This window comes from Pantherophis guttatus, chromosome 13 (genome assembly GCF_059756535.1).
Source record: "Pantherophis guttatus breed Tessera chromosome 13, ASM5975653v1, whole genome shotgun sequence".
Classification (NCBI taxonomy): domain Eukaryota; kingdom Metazoa; phylum Chordata; class Lepidosauria; order Squamata; family Colubridae; genus Pantherophis; species Pantherophis guttatus.
Window position 1 is genome coordinate 16119754 of NC_142075.1, and position 22147 is coordinate 16141900.

The window sequence follows — 22147 nt, forward strand, 5'->3', positions numbered from 1 at the left end:
TGTTAAAGAATCTTCAGAATCATCCACAAAGTTTCTGTAGAGTGCTCATTCCAATAATCCTCCCTTATCTCAGTTCCAAATATATATTTTTAAATATATTTTTTTTTGCCAATGGTCAAAGGGATGTGAAAACGGAGTAGATCAAACTTGTAAAAATGGGAAATTGGGATAGAGGCATTCCTTTGTTCCACCAGGCCGAGCTATCAATATAACAATTTTAAATTGGGGTATTTTAAATTTTTGGGGTTTTAAATTCAGCCGAATTTATTTAATAATTTTAAATTTTTAATTGATGTTTGTCTTGTGTTTTTAAATAGGCTGTACACCGCCCTGAGTCCTTCGGGAGAAGGGCGGTATAGAAATAAAATTATACTTATACTTATACTTTTAAAAAAGTATCTAGTCATACTTTCTAGATCTGGAATTGCAGCCAAATGCCCAGATGATAAAAAGCTGATATCAGAAGTATTCTGACTAAAAAGGACAGACAGTTTTTGTAGGCTTAGCTTGCTCCTTCCGATGTAAAGATTTACAAATCCTTTGCTTTTTCATTGACAATATCGCTCCGCAAAGAGAAAGAGAGATAAGATCTCACTGAGGTTTAACAGATTGAACAGATTAACAGAGTGGGAAGGGACCTTGTAGGTCATCTAGTCCAACCCCCTGCTCAAGCAGGAGACCCTACACCAGTGGGTCTCAACCTTCCTAATTCCGTGACCCTTTAATACAGTTCCTCATGTTGTGGTGACCCCCAACCATAAAATTATTCCTAAAACCATTGAAAATATGTGTTTTTGGATGGTCTTAGGTGACCCCTGTGAAAGGGTCGTTCAACCCCCAAAAGGGTCCCGACCCACAGGTTGAGAACCACTGCCCTACACCATTTCTGACAGATGGCAGTCCAGTCTCTTCTTGAAAGCTTCCAGTGATGAAGCTCCCACAACTTCTGAAGGCAACTTCTGTTCCATGGGTTGATTGTTCTCACTGTCAGAAAATCTCTCCTCATTTCCAGGTTGAATCTCTCCTTGGTCAGTTTCTATCCATTATTCCTTGTCTGGTCTTTGGGTGCTGTGGAAAATAGCTTGATCCCCCCTCCTTTCTGTGGCAGCCCCTCAAATATTGGAAGTTGTAAGTTTCATTCCACTGATTTAGGAGTCGGAAAGCGATAAAAGTACAGCATTTAGTAGCCTAATGGGACTGCTGAGGAGGAGAAATACGTGGTATTCCCTGACTCATACCTTCCCAGTAGAATCTAGTGTCAGCGCTGCAAACGCTGGCATAGAGAGCAGAGGAGAGAGAGAGATAACCTCTGAAATTTTGCCTGCTAAATCCCTTTGAAGTCAGGTTGTCGTGGAAATGAGAAGGGGGGAGACATTCCTGGGAAATGACGAGACAAGGAGTCTGAAGAATGACTTGGAAGATAGCCAATGAGAAGCAGAGATTTGGGGATCGGAAAGGGAGGGATTGGGGGGCAAAAGGTCAGTCTTGTCCGCATCGAGTCATGATCCGGTGGCTGTGCTCAATTAAAGAAAAGATTTCCTTAAAGATTGGCAGTTTGGAAATTCATTTATTTTGAGATAGCATCGAAGTCTGACATCTAGTGTAAGAATGTCACGACAAACCTTTTCTCATTATCACAGAGTGAATTCAGGACCGCTGATCCATTCTGATGCTGACACTGTATGCGACGGTGTTGTAATCCCACTCCGAGATTGATGCAACGTCCGGTGCACTGCGGAGGAGGAGGCAGATAGCAAACAGCTCCCATTACAAAGACGAAGCTTTGCATTTTCCCGTGCAAAATGCAGATTATTTGAACTCGGGGGGGGGGGGGGGATAGCAGGCTTCCTGTCCGTGTGAATACATGCCCAGAAGCGATCTTATTAATCTAATTTCCCCTTGTGATTTGTTTTTAGACAGCAAGCGTGGTCCTACCTATTTACACCTCTATGAGTTTTGATAGTGTAAAGAGTAGTCAGCCAGCGAGCCAATGGCCCTTGGGGTTTGAATTCAATCCATCTATCTAGGCCAGTGATGATTAATCTTTTTGCCATCACGTGCCAGGAGCCGGGAGGAAGTGGGGGTCACACGCATGCATGCCCACATCCATAATTCTATGTGCCCCACCCCTCTGCATGCGATTCCCCCCCGCTCCTGTTCCTGGCACGTGATGGCCTGCTGTGCCCGTTTTTCTCTCTCCCCAGGCTCCAGACTCTTTCTAGGAGCTTGGGGAGGGCAAAAATGGCCTCCTCCCCCCGGAGGCCCTCCGAAGGCCAGAAACGGCCCATTTGCCAAGTTCCGGTAGGACCGGAAGGTCCATTTTTTGCTCTCCCCAGCCTCCAGAGCCTTTCTAGGAGCCTGGGGAGGACGAACAGGCAGGAAATAGCCTGTTTCCCTACTTCCGGTGGGCCCACAAAGCCCGAAAATTAGGTGGCCGGCACGCACATGCACCCCGGAGTTGAGCTCACGTGCCCACCAACATGACTATGCGTGCCACCTGTGTTCGCCATCACGGATCATAAGTTTGCCATCACGGATCTAGGCTGAATCTTTTGAGCAGAACAACAAATAATACTGTTTTCTGTTCTAGTTGATCTTAGCCTAACAAGGACTTTTTAACCTTTAGGGTATATTTCTCTAAATTAGTCCTGAGACTTGACCTTGTTTTAGTTCTTTAGTTCTGACTTATTTTATGGTCCTGAATACCAGTTTCAACCCACATGGGGCAGATCAAGGCTGAGCAAGATTCTATATTCATGGACTCCACCAGTGGTGGGATTCAAATAATTTAACAACCAGTTCTCTGCCCAAATGACCAGCTGGCTGGACGTGGTCATGGTGGGCATGGCCAGGGGACGTGACAGGCAGCACTCAGCCTCCTGCACCCCCGTGGGAGCAAAATGGGTCACGGGGGGAACATGCCACCCCCTGTGCCCCATTTTGGGCCTAGAAGGCCTCCCTGAAGCCTCCTGGAAGCGAAAACGGGCTGTGGGGGGCCCGTGCTGCACTCCCACACCCTGTTTTGGGCCTAATAGGCCTCCCTGCATTTACCTGGGAGCAAAAACGGGGTGCGGGAGACTCCTGGAAGGGGCAGGGAGGGGAGGGGAAGGGAAGGGTGGAGCCAGCCAGCAATTTAACAACCGAACCGGCTGAATCCCACCACTTGACTCCATTGAGCTTAAGATGCAAAATAAATGAAATGTCATCTCGGATACTTTCACCAGATGTATGAACAGCAGTTTTAGTCCCATGGAACACTGGGAATGGCTTTAGATAGGACTTGTCCAACACACTCAAGATAGTCTATTCTGACAGGGAGTTGCTGTCGAGGTGTCGGGTGTTATTCCTAAAAACAAAGACACTCTAAAAACGATCTATATATCTCTTTGTTGTGATGATAATATACAACCCTGCAGCTCTCAGTAGAAGAGGTAGAAATTAGAGAGGTGTGCATAGTTAATTAGGCAATTTTGAGCCACCCAACTGGGACTTGCTGCATAGCCAGTGACAGAGGTGATAGATTCATTCATCACTGAATTAATTACTTGGCCCCAGGGATGAACCATCCATTCGGTACAAAAACGACCCACGCAAGGTTTCATTTCCAAAGGACGCTCTTGGTCTGCGCAAGCGCCCGGAGGCAAAGTTAAGATGCGCCGGTTGGCTTTGACTCGCTTGCAGGTTATTCGCCGGCGGTGAAATCCATGGCCACAGGAAGCAGAGCATTCAGACCAAGCTGTGGTTGCCCACCTGGAAGGAGAAGATACAAGAAAAAGAAGGGGGGGGAATGAACCACAAAAGTAAAGGAATTGTACATATCGAGAAGAACGATACAAATTGGGCTATAGGGATGGTTAAGCTAACGATGGGCATGTCAGGTTTTGAGGTCGTCTCAAATAAATTGCATTTCAAACAAAGTCTTTGATAAAAACTCCCATTTATTGAGCACGACATTCTAAATCCGACTCCATCGGATCCATCCACTCCCTGCACTCATTGGCCATCTTCCAAGCCACTCTACCCCTAATCTACTGCTCCAGCTCAAAGGAATTTCCCCCCTCCCATCCCATCTCCTAGGGGATATTATCTCCAGGGAAAATAAGTAGGTGAAAAGTCAAACATCCCTTTCCAGATGCCTCCGCTTCTCCTTCTTATGTCAGCACTAGAGTAAACGCAGCTTGAAGTGCTGACATCGCACATTATGGAGAAAGGCTCCATTTTCCTCGGTTATTAGTTGAGGTGGACAAAATCAACTATGACTTTTCAGGACAGGACTGCACATTTTTGTCAACTACTGGGGACCAAGAGCAGAAGGAGAGAGTTAATATTCTCATATTTTCTTTGTAGGTGTATGTAGAGCCTGGGTGGTACAGTGGTTAGAATGCAGTACTGCAGGTTACTTCTGTTGACTGCCAGCAGCTTGGCAGTTTGATTCTGATTCAGCTCAAGGTTGACTCAGCCTTCCATCCTTCTGAGGTCGGTAAAATGAGGACCCAGACAAACAAAAACGTTTGTACCTTGCAGGACAACCTTGAATTTGGCAGGACTGCGGGTTGTTTACGACTGGCTTTGGATGATCCTTGCATAGTGACACATTCACGTTTTGATCCTTCATATTCACACATAGAAATTTCCGGAAGCGAGTTCCCAAATTTCCACAAGTTGTTGTTGTTGAGCATGGACTCTGTTCACCAAGCTTCCATCGATATTCTGTCAAAGAGGATATATTCCCTATTATGTCACTGTATAATATGCAAATCCAGATGGGTTTGGCTATGACATCAATCCCCTCTAGTTCCTTAGCTAGATCTAAAAAAAACAGAAGGCTCCCTCAACTAACTCAGGCCCTATGAACTCTAGCATTCTACCATTCTAGGATTCCACATATTCTACAAAGAATATGATCATACGCTAAGAAGCAAACTAAATACATAGTTAGGATCCCTTGCCCAAGTGTTATTTATTTTATGCATTATTTATTATACTTCTACGTTGTCCAATATGAGAAGTTCATTTGTTGGCTTGCAAAATTATAAGAACATTAAAGGGAAAACAAGGAAAACATAAACACAGAAGCATGAAATTCATTAATAAAAAAGGACTCACTGACTGATTGATTGATTGACTGACTGATTTACAGAACTTATATGACTGTCCATCTCATGCAGCGATTCTAGGTGGTGTACAATAAGCAATGAAAAACAAGATTGAAATAAAAATACCCTTCCCTCACGGGCCAGATCAAGAACCTCCAACTCAACCACCATCCTAGTCAGGGGTGAAATCCAGCAGGTTCTGACAGGTTCTGGAGAACCGGTAGCAGAAATTTTGAGCAGTTTGGAGAACCGGTAGTGGAAATTTTGAGCAGTTTGCAGAACTGGTAGTGGAAATTTTAAGTAGTTCGGAGAACCGGCAAATACCACCTCTGGCTGGCCCCAGAGTGGGGTGGGAATGGAGGTTTTGCAATATCCTTTCCCCAGGAGTGGGGAGGGAATGGGGATTTTGCAGTATCTTTCCCCTGGAGTGGGGGTGGGAATGGAGATTTTGCAGTATCCTTCCCCTGCCACACCCACCAAGCCACACCACGCCCACCAAGCCACGCCCACAGAACTGGTAGTAAAAAAAAGTTGAATTCCACCACTGATCCTAGTCCAATGCTTAAGGGAAGAGCCAGATCTTCACAATCTTAAATCAGGAGCGTTGAACTATGGCCCTGTGGACTTCAACTCCCAGAATTCCCCAGCCAGCATGACTGGCTCAGGAATTCTGGGAGTCCACAAGTCATAAAGGGACCACAGTTCCCCACCTCTGCCTTCAATTATAACACTAGGAAGTACCAAACATTTAAACAAAAAAACGAAAATGTAAAAATGTTATCGGGGATCTTTCAACAAACCTTCCTTCTTGACATTTACCCAAACAGACAATGGCTTGACATGTGATGGAGCCCAGCATTTGTATTGTCCAGCAAACTGGTCAGAGGCAACGATGAATTCAAGGATGCGTCCCCCAACCAGAGTCTTGTGGCTGAAGCCTGAAACCTCTTCTATGGGTTGGTTTTTGGCAAACCAGCGAATTGTGTTATTTGCGCTAGGGTAGGCGGGACAACCTAGAAAAACCAAGGGCATTTTTAGCCTTTTTTCCTCCAGAAAAAAAACATCTAAAATTTGTCCCAGGAGGCTGCACGGAGGCCTACTAGGCACAAAATAGGGCGGGGGGGTGTCACATGCACAGGGGCGGGGAGCATGCGGGGGTCACACGCACATGCAAGGGATATGCACACGTGTACGGGGCGGGAGAGCACAGGGGTTTGCGTGCATGTGTGGGGGCAGGGCATGGGGGGGTCACGTGCGCATTGCATTATGGGTGCAGGCACATGTGCACGCTAACGCACCTGCACACATTTGGCATGCGACAACAAAAAGGTTAGCCCTCGCTGCTATATTCCTACACAGTTCAGTTCCTGGGCTGCCATTTTTGGAACATCCTAGAACCGTGATGGCGAACCTATGGCACGTGTGCCACAGGTGGCTTGCGGAGTCATATTGGTAGGCATGCAAGCATTGCCCTAGCTCAGCTCCAGTGTGTCAGCGCTTCAACGCTGGCATAGAGAGCAGAGGAGAGAGATAAGCTCTGAACTTTTGCCTGCTAAATCCCTTTGAAGTCGGGTTGTCGTGGAAATGAGGAGGGAGGACATTCCTGGGAAATGACGAGACAAGAAGTCTGGAGAATGACTTGGAAGATAGCCAATGAGAAGCAGAGATTTGGGGATCGGAAAGGGAGGGATTCGGGGGCAAAAGGTCAGTCTTGTCCACATCGAGTCATGATCCGGTGGCTGTGCTCAATTAAAGAAAGATTTCCTTAAAGATTGGCAGTTTGGAAATTCATTTATTTTGAGATAGCATTGAAGTCTGACACAGTGCACATGCATGTGCTGGCCAGCTGATTTTCAGGCCTTCTGGTCCCGTCAGAAGCCAGGAAACAGGCCTTTCTGGCCTCCGGAGGCCTCCGGGGGATGGGAGGGGAGGAAGGCTGTTTTCACCCTCTCCAGGCTCCAAGAAAGCCTCTAGAGCCTGGGGAGGGTGAAAAACTGGCCTACCGTGCTATCATGTGCCAAAAGTGGGGGGAGCACGGGGAGGGGGTCGCACGCGCATGCACAGAGTGTGAGGTGCAATGAATTATGGATGCGGGCACACTGGCATATGACCACCCTGCGTTCCCCCCTCTTTTGGCACGCGATGGCAAAAAGGTTAGCCATCGCTGTCCTAGAACCAGAAATATAGAGGCTACCAAATAACCACAGATATGACAAGAATGAAACCAGAATGACCCCTTGCCTGCCCCATCCACAATTTCAGGGCAGAGTTGATTATTTGGGACCATCATACCTATGCGTAAGGTATCACCAGAAGCCACCGTAACGTTGGTACCAATTCCAGATGCCATGAAAACACGTTTTCTTTTACTGTTAGTAGATGATCCATTGTGTGGTTTTCTTCGTCCTAGAATAATGGAGGAAGTTATAGGAAATTATAGACATAAAACCAAGGAGAGGCTACTCAACGTCTGAAGGACTTCTTCCATCCCTCTATTCTCGCTATGCTGGTGAAGCCCATCTCCAGGCAGGGGAATGGCCGTAGCTCCTCTACCCTACCACCCATAAAATCTGCTTTCAGCGCACAGATATGTGATAGAGAGCCAGTTTGGTCTGGTGGTTAATGCACCGGGTTAGAAACTGGAAGACCATGAGTTCTAGTCCCACCTTAGCCATGAAAGCTAGCTGGATGACTTTGGGCCAATCACTAGAAGACAGGGAGTTCTAGTTCCATTTTAGGCAACAAATCCAACTGGGTGACCTTGCACCAACCATCAGGAGGCTATGAGTTCTCGTTCTGCTTTAGGCGTGAAGGCCATGTCCAATGGGCCAATGACCAGGAGACAGTGAGTTCTAGTCCCACCTTAGGCATGAAAGCCAGTTGGGTGAATATTACCCCCCACGTTACTCAGTCCACCTCATCTCCTAGGCTTGTTGTTTTGGGCAAAATAGGAGAAAGAAGGAGTATTAGATATGTTTGCCAGGTTGAGTTGATTATAAAAAAAAACCATAAAGGCAGAATAAGTATGTACTGTATATATGTGCCTGGAGCTTCACTGCACATGTCAGAACTGAGGTCAATGGAGAAATGCTGCTTGAAGGAAGCCAAGAGGTCCACCCCATGGGCTGCCCAAGGATGCCGTTGACCCAACTTTATACTTGCCAACCAGTTGAAGAACGGTGGCTGCAGTAACATGTCCCACAGCGTTGGTAGCCGTACAAGTATAAATGCCAATATCTTTGCCCGAAACATTGGCCAGGAACAAGAAGGAACTGTTAGCTATGGGGAAAGCAGAACTTCTTGACCAGCTCTCGTTTTTGAACCACAGGACCTCAGGTTGGGGAATACCTGGGAGGCAAATGCAAGACGTATTTAAAGGTTAATGTTTAATGCATTCCAACTGAACACCTTTCCGATTTGAAGCATCTCACCACATCAACCTGTCATAGGATTTGGCATGTTTTAAGTAGGGACATTAAGCATCTAAGCCAGAGGTGGGTTTCAGCAGGTTCTGACCAGTTCTGGAGAACCGGTAGCGGAAATTTTGAGTAGTTTGGAGAACCGGTAAATACCACCTCTGACTGGCCCCGCCCCCATCTATTCTCTGCCTCCCGAGTCCCAGCTGATCGGGAGGAAATGGAGATTTTGCAGTATCCTTCCCCTGGAGTATGGTGGGAATGGAGATTTTACAGTATCCTTCCCCTGCCACGCCTACCAAGCCACGCCCACAGAACCGGTAGTAAAATTTTTTGAAACCCATCACTGATAAGCCTAAGAAGGACATATAGTGGACAGTCAAACAACACAAGAACTAAGACCACATGCATATTAATGCAGTCATCTTCTTTCACCAGTAGATGGTGGACTATGCCTGTTACAAATGGATATTTTTTATATATATATATATATATATATATATATATATATATATATATATATATATATATATATATATATATATATATATATATATATATATATATATATATATATATATATATATATATAAAAGATAATTAAAAATGTTTTTTTCTATATTGAAAATTTTGCAAGATGGATAAACTAATTGTATTATCACTTTATGATTAATATGGACAGGTCCATTATGATTATTGTTGAATTTCTACTTAAAATTAACTGTGCTCGGGCAACATGCTGTTCAGATAAATATGGAACTTTTTATGTTTATTAAAAAGAATGTATCAATAAAACATATATTTTTTTTAAAAAAAACCATTGCCTATTCATGTCCTATGCCTCAAATTAATTTCTAGTCTAGAATTGCTTAATGCATTGTATGCCACCCCGAGTCTCCGGAGAAGGGCGGCATATAAATCAATTTTTTTTAAAAAAATTGCCTGCATCCTGGTCCTACCAACCTCTGACATCGCCAAATGTGCTTCTGGGCTCTTCATAAAACTTTCAAGCCAATGACACTTGTCTTGTATGAAGGGCTTCACACGTACCAGTTTAAAGGCACTGCTGTGGATTCAGACTCCAAAGGCCACTTTGAAATTTGAGGGAGCATCTATCTGCAGCTTCTTAAGCCAAGCACGTTTTAAATAGAAGAGGCATCATAAAAATGCATGTTCTCCCATCCATTTCTCCAGACTTTAACACATTCTTTTAACTTTCGTGGGCTGCCCAAAAGGTATGATGGACTACTTGTCAATCAGAGGTGGGTTTCAGCAGGTTCTGACCAGTTCTGGAGAACCGGTAGCAGAAATTTTGAGTAGTTCGGAGAACCGGTAAATACCACCTCTGACTGGCCCCGCCCCAATCTAGTCTCTGCCTCCCGAGTCCCAGCTGATCAGGAGGAAATGGGGATTTTGCAATAACCTTCCCTTGGAGTGGGGAGGAAATGGGGATTTTGCAGTAACCTTCCTTTGGAGTGAGGTGGGAATGGAGATTTTACAGTATCCTTCCCCTGCCACGCCCACCAAGCCACACCTACAGAACGAGTAATAAAAAATGTTGAAACCCACCACTGTTGTCAATGCTGGCCCAGAATGGGAAGTGATATGTGGAAAAGGGATAAAGTGAAATAGAACAATAAGGTTGGAAAAGACTTTGGAGGACTTCTCATCCAACCCCCCCTGTTCAAGCAGGAAAACCTACACCATTCCAGTCTCTTCTTGGAAAACCTGCAGTGATAAAATGCCCGCAGTTTCTGACAGTTCAGGTGGCTTAGCCTTACCTTTGACTGGACATTCCAGCAGAATATTTGTCCCCGTTCTGGCTAGGATTGTACCTCCAACAGAGACAGACAGATTCCGAAGCTGAAAACTGGCAATATTTTTTTCAGAGGACAGTATAGCTGGAGCTTCTGCGAGGGAGAATCAGCGGGGAGAGAAATTAGTCCCAGAATTCTGCCTTCTTGTCAGACCCACTGAGAGACCCTCAGGATGGAATTATGTGGTGTCAGAGATAGGAATTTAGCTGGAGACAGTTGCTCTATTTTTGCTTATTTTCATCACCTGCATGTTTTTCCCTCTCAAATTATGGTAACTATCGAACTCCAGAAAGGAATGTTTACAGACCTTTGGGGGAAAATGTTGCGTGCAAATCCCCTCACGTTTCATTTAAATGCGAAAATGAGTGTTTAAAAAACCATCTCCAAGAGTTATTTTCCCATTTTCCTTTGACTAATAGTAATAATTTCTCTACAGTTCTCCAAGTTAGCATTTCACAGAAATCAAAAACACCAAACCAATTCATGATCATTGAACAGAGGCCAGGAGGGTCTATGTCTCATTGAGAGATGATTGATGATCAATACTGACCAAAATTGTGGAAATCTTTTGGGAAAAGTGTATTTACTAAAACTAGCTAATAACACCATTTTTTTTTGGAGTCATACCCTAAAATTATATATCAATAGAAAGATAATTTAATCAAGAATGTAATGCAATAACTTTTATGAAGGATTTGTTATTAGAATAGCAGTTACAGAATAAACAAGAAAAGTGAAACACACAGAAAAAATGAGATATACAAAAAAATATCACCATAGAAAAAATGAGATATACAAAAATGATCACCATGTCAGTTAATACTTAGTTGGGTAACCTTTAGCATGAATTATGGCCTTACAACGTCTTTCCATGGAACGAACCAAGTCTTTTAGTTCTGCAGCTGTTCTAATGTGAAACCAAGATTGAAAGATTGCTTCTATTAACTGGGTTTTATTGTTGGGTCGCTTCTGACTAACAAGTTTCTTTAGTCGGCTCCATAGATTTTCAATTGGGTTAAGGTCTGGGTTATTCCCAGGCCATTCCAGCAGTGGAATAGGATTATCTTGAAACTCCCCCCCAAAAAAGTGGTGTTATTAGCCATCAAACCTCAAAAATACACTTTTCCCAAAAGGTTTCCACCATTTTGGCTAATAGCTAATTTGCAAATAGCTAATTTGCAAATTGAAGCACCGAGTAATTACCTGCGTAAAACAGTGCCATGTCTTGAAAAAGTTCATTGTCCGCTGTGCAACGATACACCCCCATTTCTTTCTCAGTAGGGTTCAAAATCTGGATTTTGCCGTTGGCTTGGAAAGTCACCCTGCAAAACGTTTAAAAGATAAGATTTAATCAATAGAAGTGAATACAGTTAGTCCTTGATTTACAACCACAGTTGAGCCCAACTTTTCTGTGGTTAAGTGAGACATTTGTTAAGTGAATATTGCACCCTTTTACGACCATTCTTGCCACAGTTGTTAAGTGAATCACTGCAGTTGATAAGTGAGTAACCTGGTTGTTAAGTGAATCTGGCTTCCCATTGGCTTTGCTGGTCAGACGTTCGCAAAAGGGGATCACGTAACCTCGGGACACAACGGTCATAAATATGAACCAGTTGCCAAGCATCTGAATTTTGATCCCATGATCATGGGGATACTGGAAAGGCCATAATGGTGAAAAACGGTCATAAGTCACTTTTTTCAGTGCCGTTGTAACTTCCAACAATCACTAAATGAACTAAGGCAAGGATTACCTATACTCTTCTCCACAAACTGTCCGAGCAACTGAAAGTCTGTAGAGATTTCTCACTCATCCAGGTCATGGGTGTCCCAAAGGTGCTTTTTTCAGGAGGCAACTGGATTTTCTTGTTTTTTCTTTGAAGACGTTTTGCTTCTCATCCAAGAAGCTTCTTCAGCTCTGACAGGATAGTGGGGAATGGAAGGATTTATATTCCTTGCAGACAGCTGGTAATTTACGACCCTCTAAAACAGGGGTGTCAAACTCAAGGCCTGGTGGCCAGATCTGGTGCTTAGATTTGGCCTGTGGGGCCGCTCTGGAAGCAATGAAGAACCAGACCGCAATGCCTCGGCCAATGAAAATGGAGCTTGGGAGAGCTGCGTGCGGCCCTCTCAAGCTCCCTCTTCGCTGGCAGAAGGCTGCAGGAGGCTGTCGCAGCTGAAACGGAGCTTGGGAGCCCATTTTCGCTGGCCACCACAGGCGCCCCCGACATGAGTGATGTTACGCTGGCCATGCCCACCTTGGCCACGCCCATTCTGCCCCCCTCCCCCCGAAGTCAAACACAACCCTGATGTGGCCCTCAATGAAATTGAGTTTGACACCCCTTGCTCTAAAAGGATGCAAATGACCAGCTGTCTGCAAGGAATATAAATCCTTCCATTCCCTCACCATCCAGTCGGAGCTAAAGAAGCTTCTTGGATAAGAAGCGAAAAGTCTTCAAAAGAACCCCCCCCCCAAGAAAGTCCAGTTGCCTCCTGAAAAAGCACCTTTGGGTGTCCGAACAACTGTAATGAATAGACCCTTCTGTCTCCGCATCACTCTCGCAGTTGTCCTGGATCATCATGAAAATATATACAAGACCAAACACACACTTTGTTATGGAGTTTGCTCCTCAAACAAGAGGCATACCCATTGTGTTCATTCAGGAAAAGTTTGCCTGAGATTCAGCATGAATCTACATGTCTTGATTGTTGCTTTGATGTTGTGTGTCCTCTGGCCTTTGCTGCAGGTTTGTTCAGCGTGCCACCTGGCCAGGTTTTCAGAAAACAGTTCTGCACCAGAAGCGCCTGATCTTGCCAAAAACCTAGCTTGCCTTAGCCTTTTCATTTCGGCATCAATTCTTTACCTGCCCTTTTGCTTTTTAATTGTATAATTCAACGTGTACATGTAGTCTAACCAGGGGTGAAATTCAAAATTTTTCCCTACCGGTTCTGTGGGCGTGGCTTGGTGGGCGTGGCAGGGGAAGGATATTGCAAAATCCCCATTCCCACCCCACTTGGGGGCCAGCCAGAGGTGGTATTTGCCGGTTTAACTACTCAAAATTTCCGCTACCGGTTCTCCAGAACCCGTTAGAATCGTGATGGCGAACCTATGGCACGCGTGCCACAGGTGGCACGTGGAGCCATATCTGTGGGCACACGAGCATTGCCCTAGCTCAGCTCCAGCGCGCATGCTTGTGCCAGCCAGCTGATTTTCGGGCCTTCCGGTCCCACCGGGAGTCGGGAAACAAGTCGTTTCCGGCCTCAAGGTGGCCTCTGAGTGGGTGGGGAAGACAGTTTTCGTCCTCCCCAGGCTCCAAGGAAGCCTCTGGAGCCTGGGGAGGGCGAAAAACAGGCCCATCGGGTCATTGCGTGCCAAAAGCAGGGGTCGTGCAGGGGGGGTCACGCACGCATGACCCCCGCTTTTGGCACACGATGGCAAAAAGGTTAGCCATCACTGCGTTAGAACCTGCTGGATTTCAACCCTGAGTCTAACCTGGCAGAAGAGTTTAGGTTTCTGCAGACTTTCAAAGTCAATTATTACCCTATTGTTAGTCTCAACTTTGATGGTGACATGGATTTCTCTATGTGCTGTTGTTGTTTTAGTGAGAATGCTGTGAAACGGCTTGTTAGCGACTTCTTTGAAAACGCTATCCTAGCAATATCCCAATGCTATTATAACTTAACACAAATATGTATATTATTATTAGAACTATATAAGTTTGCAAAATGTAACGAATATGATTAATATTTTATTTGCATTAAAAGGAATGATGCTCAGAATATGGCGACTGGCATAAAAATAACATATTGAAATACTGAATAACTAAATAATGAAAGATTATAACTTAACATAAATATGTGTATTATTGCTAGAACTAGATAAGCTTGTCAAACGTAGTAAATATGATGAACATTATTTTATTTGTACTAAAATGTATGACACTCAGGTGCCACATGGTTCACACATTGATATGTTTGTAAAAACAAATAAAAAATAAAAAAAACTTGAAAAAAAAGAAAAGAAATGAAAATGCTATGCTGGTTTCCCAATCTATGCTCTACCACTGGAATTTCTTAGCGATTTGCCCATCCCAGCACCTTTGAAATCAGTCAATGTCAGCTTAGAGACTCCCATATATAAACAAAGGATTCACAACAGTGAGTGCTAAATAAACAATACGTCAAATTAATCAATCCCGCAACAATTGGGAGTAAGCTTTCCAAGTGCGACACAGAGATACTTGCTTGTAAGACCTGATGTAGTTTATTTGGTATGTTCATCAGCGCTCAAGTGTAAATATAAGCCCTTAGTATCTTTATGTGCCTTATCTTAAAATATACCCTTATGCCTTTTAAGCCAGCCAGAAAACACTGCATGCCACATATTTGGCAGACCAGCAATTACTAGAAACATCTGGGAATGCTGCAATAAAGTCAACTTGACCTATTTAATATTCGGTGTCCAAAAAATATTTGTCTTTGATTTACAAGTGAGGCATGGGTGGTATTCAGTTGAAATATAGGTTTAGGGGAGGGCTAAAAGAAAGCCAGAAAGACAAAAGGGAATTTCATAATAAGAGAAGGGGGAAAAAATGGTAAAGGAATCCCTGCGGAATTTATTCCGCTAGTCATTGCCACTATAGGGGATAGCGTTCATCTATGTTTCAAGGCCATTGACCCAGTGCTGTCTGAAGACATTTCCAAAGTCATGTGGCCATCATGACCTCACAGAGGGCTGTTATCTTCCCACCAAAGTGGTACCTCTTTATCTACTCGCATTTGCACGCTTTCAAACTGCTAGGTTGGCAGGAGCTGGGGTGAGGACGGGAGCTCACCCCGTCGTGTAGCGCTTGGGTCTCGAACCTGAGTTGCCGGCTTTTCAGCTGACAAATCCAGCAGTCTTAACCACTGAGCCACTGTGCCTCCCCAATAAGAGGAGAAGTAAAGGGAAAATCAATTCTACACCAGGGGTGAAATTCAAAATTTTTTCCCTAACGGTTCTGTGGGCGTGGCTTAGTAGGCATGGCAGGGGAAGGATATTGCAAAAACCCCATTCCCCCCCCCACTCCTGGGGGAAGGATATTGCAAAAACCCCATTCCCCCCCCCACTCCTGGGGGAAGGATATTGCAAAATCCCCATTCCCTCCCCACTCCTGGGGGAAAGATATTGCAAAATCTCCATTCCCACCCCACTCTGGGGCCAGCCAGAGGTGGTATTTGCCAGTTCTCCGAACTATCCAAAATTTCCGCTACCGGTTCTCCAGAACCTGTTAGAACCTGCTGGATTTCACCCCTGTTCTGCCCGTAACTAAGTATCCTGAACGAGAAAAGATCGATCCAAGACATAATATGGGAATTTAACATGGCTCCTAAAATTGCTTTAAAGGTCTTGAAGTTTAAAGGCAAAATGCAAAGTTTACAATTTAAGAAGGATTTTCACAAAGATCCTGTTATGTCTACAATATAATCGCATATTATGTGATATAATAAAAATCATTTAGGCGAGCGCAGAATATGCTGAAGTATTTAATGTTACTTACTTCTCAACAGGCTTCAATGGCATTCCATCTTTGGTCCAAGTATATTTAAGATTGCTAACTCTGGCAGTTGTACAGAGCAAATTTATTGTGCTGACATTCTTGGTTAAAAGAAAGGTACCTTCAATTTGCAAGGTTACAGTTTCATTTGAATAAACCTCTGGCCCTTCCTGCGTCTTGACAATAATGGTTCCTTTTGAGTTTCTCGCTACCGGGGTGCCTACAGTTTTTGTGCTGAGATTATCCGTCACTCTTTGGGATTTGTCCAATTTCCTGGCAGGGAACTTCTCGTTTTCAGATTCTTTCTGCTTTTCACGAACGGACTGAGACGGTTTCGCTAACTCAGCAATCAGCTGATAGACAAACCGAGAAGCCAAATCATTGCTGATTTCTCCAGCTTCAATAAGGTGGCTCAAATTCTTGATCAGCCCGTCGAAGTGGTCCGTATCCATACTGTAAGCGTTCGGTAAAGCCACGGTGTTGAGTCGCTGAGTGGTGAATTCGTGAGCTTCACGTCCTTCTTCTGAATTCGCCCTCTGAGTTTTCAGGCGTTCTAAGGCAGGCTGGTCGTTCACTTGTTCGTCGCGCAGATATTGTTGACTCTTCTGGCTCCACCACAACTGCCACATCTGATTTATCTGGTGCCATTTCGCTCCAAAGCTATTGGATTCGTTGTGGTCTGTGGTCTCGCCTGCCTCTTTTCTGCTGGTGGCAGGTTCCAGTAGCCTGTTGCTTGTGCCAATGAGTTTAAGAACAAAGATCTCCTGGGCAGATCCTGCCACACACTTATACACGCCAATATCCGAAGCTTCAAGGTTACTGATCTTGAGAGACCCTGATTTGGTGACGCCAAAACGTTTAGAAATCTGGAGTGGCTGCCCATCTTTTTCCCACTGGATAAGCATCTTCTGGAATCTCCGAACGGGGCACCTGATGATGACAGATGTTTCGGGAAGTAAATAAGCTCGGCTCCCAACAGTGAAATTAATGCGTTTCTCTTGCCTTGTCTGAATATAGACTTTATGGATACCGAGTATCTGTGGCTTGTCAAAAAGTCTTGATTTCTTTTCTTCTTTTAGATCTGAAATTGCAAAGGTATATTGAGAACAGGTCTATGTTTTCATCATTGTTTTTTTTTTTGCATTTTTTCACTGTGTCATTTATTCTTCTTTAAAGGCTGGAAACTCAGTTTACCTATGATCTGACCTAGGCTTCCTTAGAAAGTAAACAGCACAAACTTAGCGCAAACCTCTTTAATTGATACGGCTGTAAATTACTGTCATTTACAGTCCGCAAGGCTTGATAAACAGTCTTTCAGAGGGAGATTATCAACACCCACCTATCTCACGTGGAACACTGCCAAAGAGCTAATTTCCAGACGCAGGGCAAGGCCAAACTTGGCACAGAGTCACAAACAGAATTTTCAAATCTTGAATCAGCCAGATGAAGTAATTGCTTCCTGAAAAAGCTCACGTCCCATTCGCTTCTCTTTTATGTCTTATGGGAGGGGCCAATCATCTCTAAGCCTTACTCCCAAGTCAACCCTGTTTCCTTAATTGTTCCTGTCTCCTGGCAGCTCTGCACATGCGCACACTGGGAACAGGCTCACGCTGTTCTTCTGCCTCGCTGATGTCAGACTCTGCAGACCCTGGAGGCAGCAAAGAACTACCAGATGGCCTTGGCCCCCTCTCTGCTTCCGACTCAGAGCCATCATCCGAGCCTTCCCCAGACTCCAGGACTGGCCCACGTTCCTCCCCAGCCTCCTCAATGTCTGAATCTGTTGCCAGCTCTGCTGGCTGCTGGCGGGCCACAAGAACCTAGAAGTGTTTCAGACTAACTTTTATTGGGGTGGATTCTAGAGAGCTGAGCTTGGGATGCTAATATTCTAATTTCAAATTGTTATTGGGGGTGTCAATCAGTCTTTAAAGTGAGCAATGCACCAGTGAAGCGGTAATTTAACAGGTTAGCTAGAAAGAATCCTAATGCAGGTAGTCCTTCACTTGCGACCACAATTGAGCCCAAAATTGCTGTTGTTAAGCGAGACTTTTGTTCAGTGAATTTTGCCCCATTCTATGACCTTTCTTACCACAGTTGTTAAGTGAATCGCTGCAGCTGATAAGTTACTAACCTGGCTGTGGAGCGAATCTCCCTTCCCCATTGGCTTTGCTTGTCCTTGGGACACGGCAATGGTCATAAATATGAACCAGTTGCCAAGCCACTGGATTTTTGATCATATGATCATGGGGATGCTGCAGAGGTCGTAACTGTGAAAAATGCTCACATTTTTTTCAGTGCCATTGTTAACTTCGGATCAGTGGTGAAATCTAAAATTGGTTACTACCGGTGCTGTGGGCGTGGCTTGGTGGGGGGGGGAATGTGACTGGGTGGGCGTGGCCAATTCTTTTTTAAAAAAACTTTTAAAACCATTTTTTCTACAACCTCTTCGGCAACTCAGCTTGGTTCGTCAGAGGCATTTAAAAGAAAAAAAGGGTTTTTTTTTTTAAAAGCCTTTGACGATCCCAGCTGAGCCACACGATCATCAGGGACTTTTTCTTTTTACTTTTAAAAGCATTTTTTCCACCGAAGAGGTTGTAGAAAAAAATGCTTTTAAAAATAATAAAAAAAAGGCTCTGATGATTGTGCGGCTCAGCTGGGCATGGGGGGGGGGGCAGGGATTTTTGCTACCAGTTCTCCGAACCATCCACCTCCATCGCTACCGGATCAGGTGATCCGGTCCGAACCGGGAACATTTCACCCCTGCTTTGGACGGTCACTAAACGAACTATGCTAAATTAAGGATTACCTGTACAGTACCCCAACTTCTACAACTGAAAGAGAAAGAGGGTTGCATACAGGAACATGATGAAACATGCATTTTCTTAATAACTGTCTTTGTGAAAATTAGGATCCCATGAACAAGTGTTCCAGGCCAGCCTCACTATATATGGGTAGAGCACACTCAGTTGTGAGCTGCACCCTACAACCAGAGCTTAAACCAGCCAATGATAGTTGATACTTGATTCGGTTCATTGTGTATCTTGGCTGTAGGCAATGTTTAATATAAACCATCTAGAAACTGATCTTATATGACAGTTTCTTCAGGCCTCCTTCCCTTTTCAAAACAAGTCTCTGAACCATCAGCATAAATAAATCTTTTTTTTGTTGCTTTTTTGGATTACCGATATATTCCTCATAACATACAACAGAACTTGACAAGGTTTCTTTTAACATCACTCTCCACCAAACAGTCTGCTGATTGGACACGCTGCCATGCAAATATCCATAATTAAATAAAAATTCAAATAGATATGCAGCTCAGAAATATTTCGTGAAATACTCAGCCAAGGACATTCCTGTAAGTCCATGGAGCTTCATTTAAAATATTTTTTTTGAACCTCAGGATCTTGGCATGTTCACCAGGCAATAAAGTCTCAAAAAGAAGTTTTGTGTTATGAACGTATCAATAATTATTTCAACTCTTCCTTTGTTGGCTGGATTGTTTTTAATACAATGTTGAGGAATGAAGCTAAGCACACAGCAATAGTCATTAAAACCAAATAAATGCTTCCATTGGGACTCTATGTTTCCTGCCAAACTAGTATTGCAACATATTCTTAGGGTCAATGTTCAGATTCTCAAACTGTCGATAGCAAACACTTCCTCTTATTTCTGAATCAGATCTTCTGCCTGATAAATAGCTCAGGGGAAATTTGTCTTACCATTTAAATTCTACAAATTGCTATAAGCTCAAACCCTGTTTGAAATCAATCAATCAATCAATCAATCAATCAATCAATCAATCAATCAGAATAGAGCTGGAAGGGATCTTGGAGATCTTCTAGGCCAACTGTCTGCTCAACTTTCAGACACGTGACTGTCCAGTCTCTTCTTAAAAACCTCCAGTGATAAAGCACCCACAACTTCTGAAAGCAACTTCTGTTTCACTGATTAACTGTCCCCACTGTAAGGAACCTTAATTCCAGGTTGCTTCTCTCCTTGATTAGTTTCCATCCATTGTTTCTTGTCTTGCCTTCTGGTGCTTTGGAAAATACGTTGACCCCCTCTTCTTTGGGACAGCCCTTCTTTGGGACATGACTGCTATCATGTCACTCCTAGTCCTTCTTTTCTCTAGGCTAGCCATAGCCAAAGATTTGAATTGCCGAAACTTCTGGCAGCTGGCAGCAGAAGTAGCCTGCAATAATGCATTCTAACCACTGCGCCACCTCAGCTCTTAGTAGCTCACAACAGTATAACAACTGAGGTTAAGGAGGTGTTTCAGAAGAATAACTTCTCTTTTCTTTGCCTTTTCTATTTTCCTGGGCTGAGGACATGACTTATCATCCTCAGATTCTGGTTTCTCGTTCTCCAGCTGTGCAAACAGACATGGAATCCTTAAGAATTGCTGTCAGCTTCTGAAGGTGAGGTTATGCCCACCTTTTCGTTATGGCTTCAGATGACTCTATTCATGCTGAAACAAATTATCTTTGTACCACTCACCAGCTAAATTCACTGGGGGCTATCCAAGGTCCTGATTGATCCTTACAAGAATCCATAGTGATTACTGTATATTATTATGAGCTGACCTGGTCTAACATGATTTGTCGTGCTTTGATTTACTTTTAATTCATGTACTAGAGTTGCTTTAATTTTAACTTGCCAACAGCCTATTTTTCGACTGGCTACAAAATGGGGATAAGAAATATGTCCTCTGATAGGCTAAACTAATTATTATGGGATGAACAACATGGTTGGCTGTTAAGTGATGATTGCTACTGCATCTTTGCAGTCAAAACACGGTGACTTCTTGACGTTTATGCCAATATCTTTATTTAATCTAAACCTAGAGTTCTCGTTCTCTTCATGCAATCAGAATAGCAAGTAGTCTCAGGGGTTGCCACAAAGAAGAGGGAGTCAAGCTATTCTCCAAAGCACCTGAGGGCAGGACAAGAAGCAAAGGATGGAAACTAATCAAGGAGAGAAGCAACCTAGAACAAAGGAGAAATTTCCTGACAGTGAGAACAATTAACCAGTGGAACAACTTGCCTCCAGAAATTGTGAATGCTCCAACACTGGAAGGTTTTAAGAAGAGATTGGACAACTGTTTGACTGAAATGGTTTCCTGCCTGAGCAGGGGTTGGACTAGAAGACCTCCAAGGTCCCTTCCAACTCCGTTATCCTACTACTTAAGACTACAATTGAGCCAAAAATGTCTGTTGCTAAGTGAAATGTTTGTTAAATGAATTTTGCCCCATTTTACGACTTCTCATGCCACTGTTAAGCGAATCACTGCAGTTCTTAAGTTAGTAACACAGTGCTTAAATGAGTCTGGTTTCCCCATTGACTTTGCTTCTAAGATGGTCACAAAAGGAGATCACATGGCCCCAGGACATTGTAACTGTCATAAATATGAGTCAGTTGCCAATTTTGATTAAGTGCCTCAAAGAAGAGGGGGTCAACGTATTTTCCAAAGCACCAGAAGGCAAGACAAGAAACAATGGATGGAAACTAATCAATGATACTGCAACAGACATGGGCTCCTAAGTCACTTTTCTCAGTGCCGTCATAACTTTGAACGGTCACTAAATGAACTGTCGTAAGTCAAGGACTGCCTGTATTTTTTTTATTTTTTTTTTGACTTCCGAAGACAGGGTCTTATTTTTGGGGAAACACAGTACTCTAAATCTAGTATAATCATACTTCCAACCAAGGTATCCTTTTGTTTCCTCAACCATGGAGTCTTCAAATGCACCCTTTTTCCTTCATATAGCCCTAACTGAGAAAGCGAACAAGGTTTTTTGTCCGATTTTTATTGAGCAAGACAGAGAAGCAACACACCTGTCTTCGATCTATAATTTTCAGAGCAGAAGAATAGGTCAAAATAAAAACGGTGAACTGTATTTCTCGAAATAGAAAAGTCAACATGGAAAAACCCACAAATCAAGATGGCCGCCCTCCAAGAATTGCTTTTAAAGAAAGGCAAGGGGAAAATCCCAACTGGGAACTTGCTGATTTATTTATTTTTTTATAAATGCAATTTGTCTCTTGAGTTAGCCTTTCACCGCAGGTAAAAAGAGCCGAGGTTTAAAGCTAATCTAGAGGGAATTTGGGTGAATAGAGATGGGGGTTAGTTTTTCATGTTTTGTACTGCTTTCGGCAAAATGTTAAAGAGTTGTTACAGAAGTACAAAAGATGGAAAGTACAAAAGATGGAAAGCTATCCAGGGGTGGGGCTGCTGGGGGGTTCGCAGGGGTTCGAGAGAACCTCTAGCTAAGATTCTGTGCAGT

At 43.7% G+C, this 22147-nt stretch overlaps 1 protein-coding gene across 5 annotated transcripts in view; it reads right to left on the bottom strand.

The window, feature by feature from the left end:
- The window catches only part of ADAMTSL3 (ADAMTS like 3), a 174940-nt gene that overhangs the window by 4985 nt on the left and 147808 nt on the right, over window positions 1-22147 (bottom strand). For 4 of the 5 annotated variants that reach the window (XM_087878204.1, XM_087878203.1, XM_087878205.1 and 1 more), the window contains 9 exons: window positions 15867-16944; window positions 11533-11651; window positions 10294-10422; window positions 8259-8444; window positions 7389-7502; window positions 5897-6109; window positions 4518-4710; window positions 3546-3750; window positions 1623-1732 (listed from right to left, as the gene is read on the bottom strand). In XM_087878204.1, coding sequence (XP_087734330.1) covers window positions 1623-1732; window positions 3546-3750; window positions 4518-4710; window positions 5897-6109; window positions 7389-7502; window positions 8259-8444; window positions 10294-10422; window positions 11533-11651; window positions 15867-16944 — 2347 coding nt within the window. Of the gene's footprint in view, window positions 1-1549; window positions 1733-3545; window positions 3751-4517; window positions 4711-5896; window positions 6110-7388; window positions 7503-8258; window positions 8445-10293; window positions 10423-11532; window positions 11652-15866; window positions 16945-22147 lie in introns of those variants that run through there. The other variant, XR_015729807.1, reaches the window with a different exon arrangement.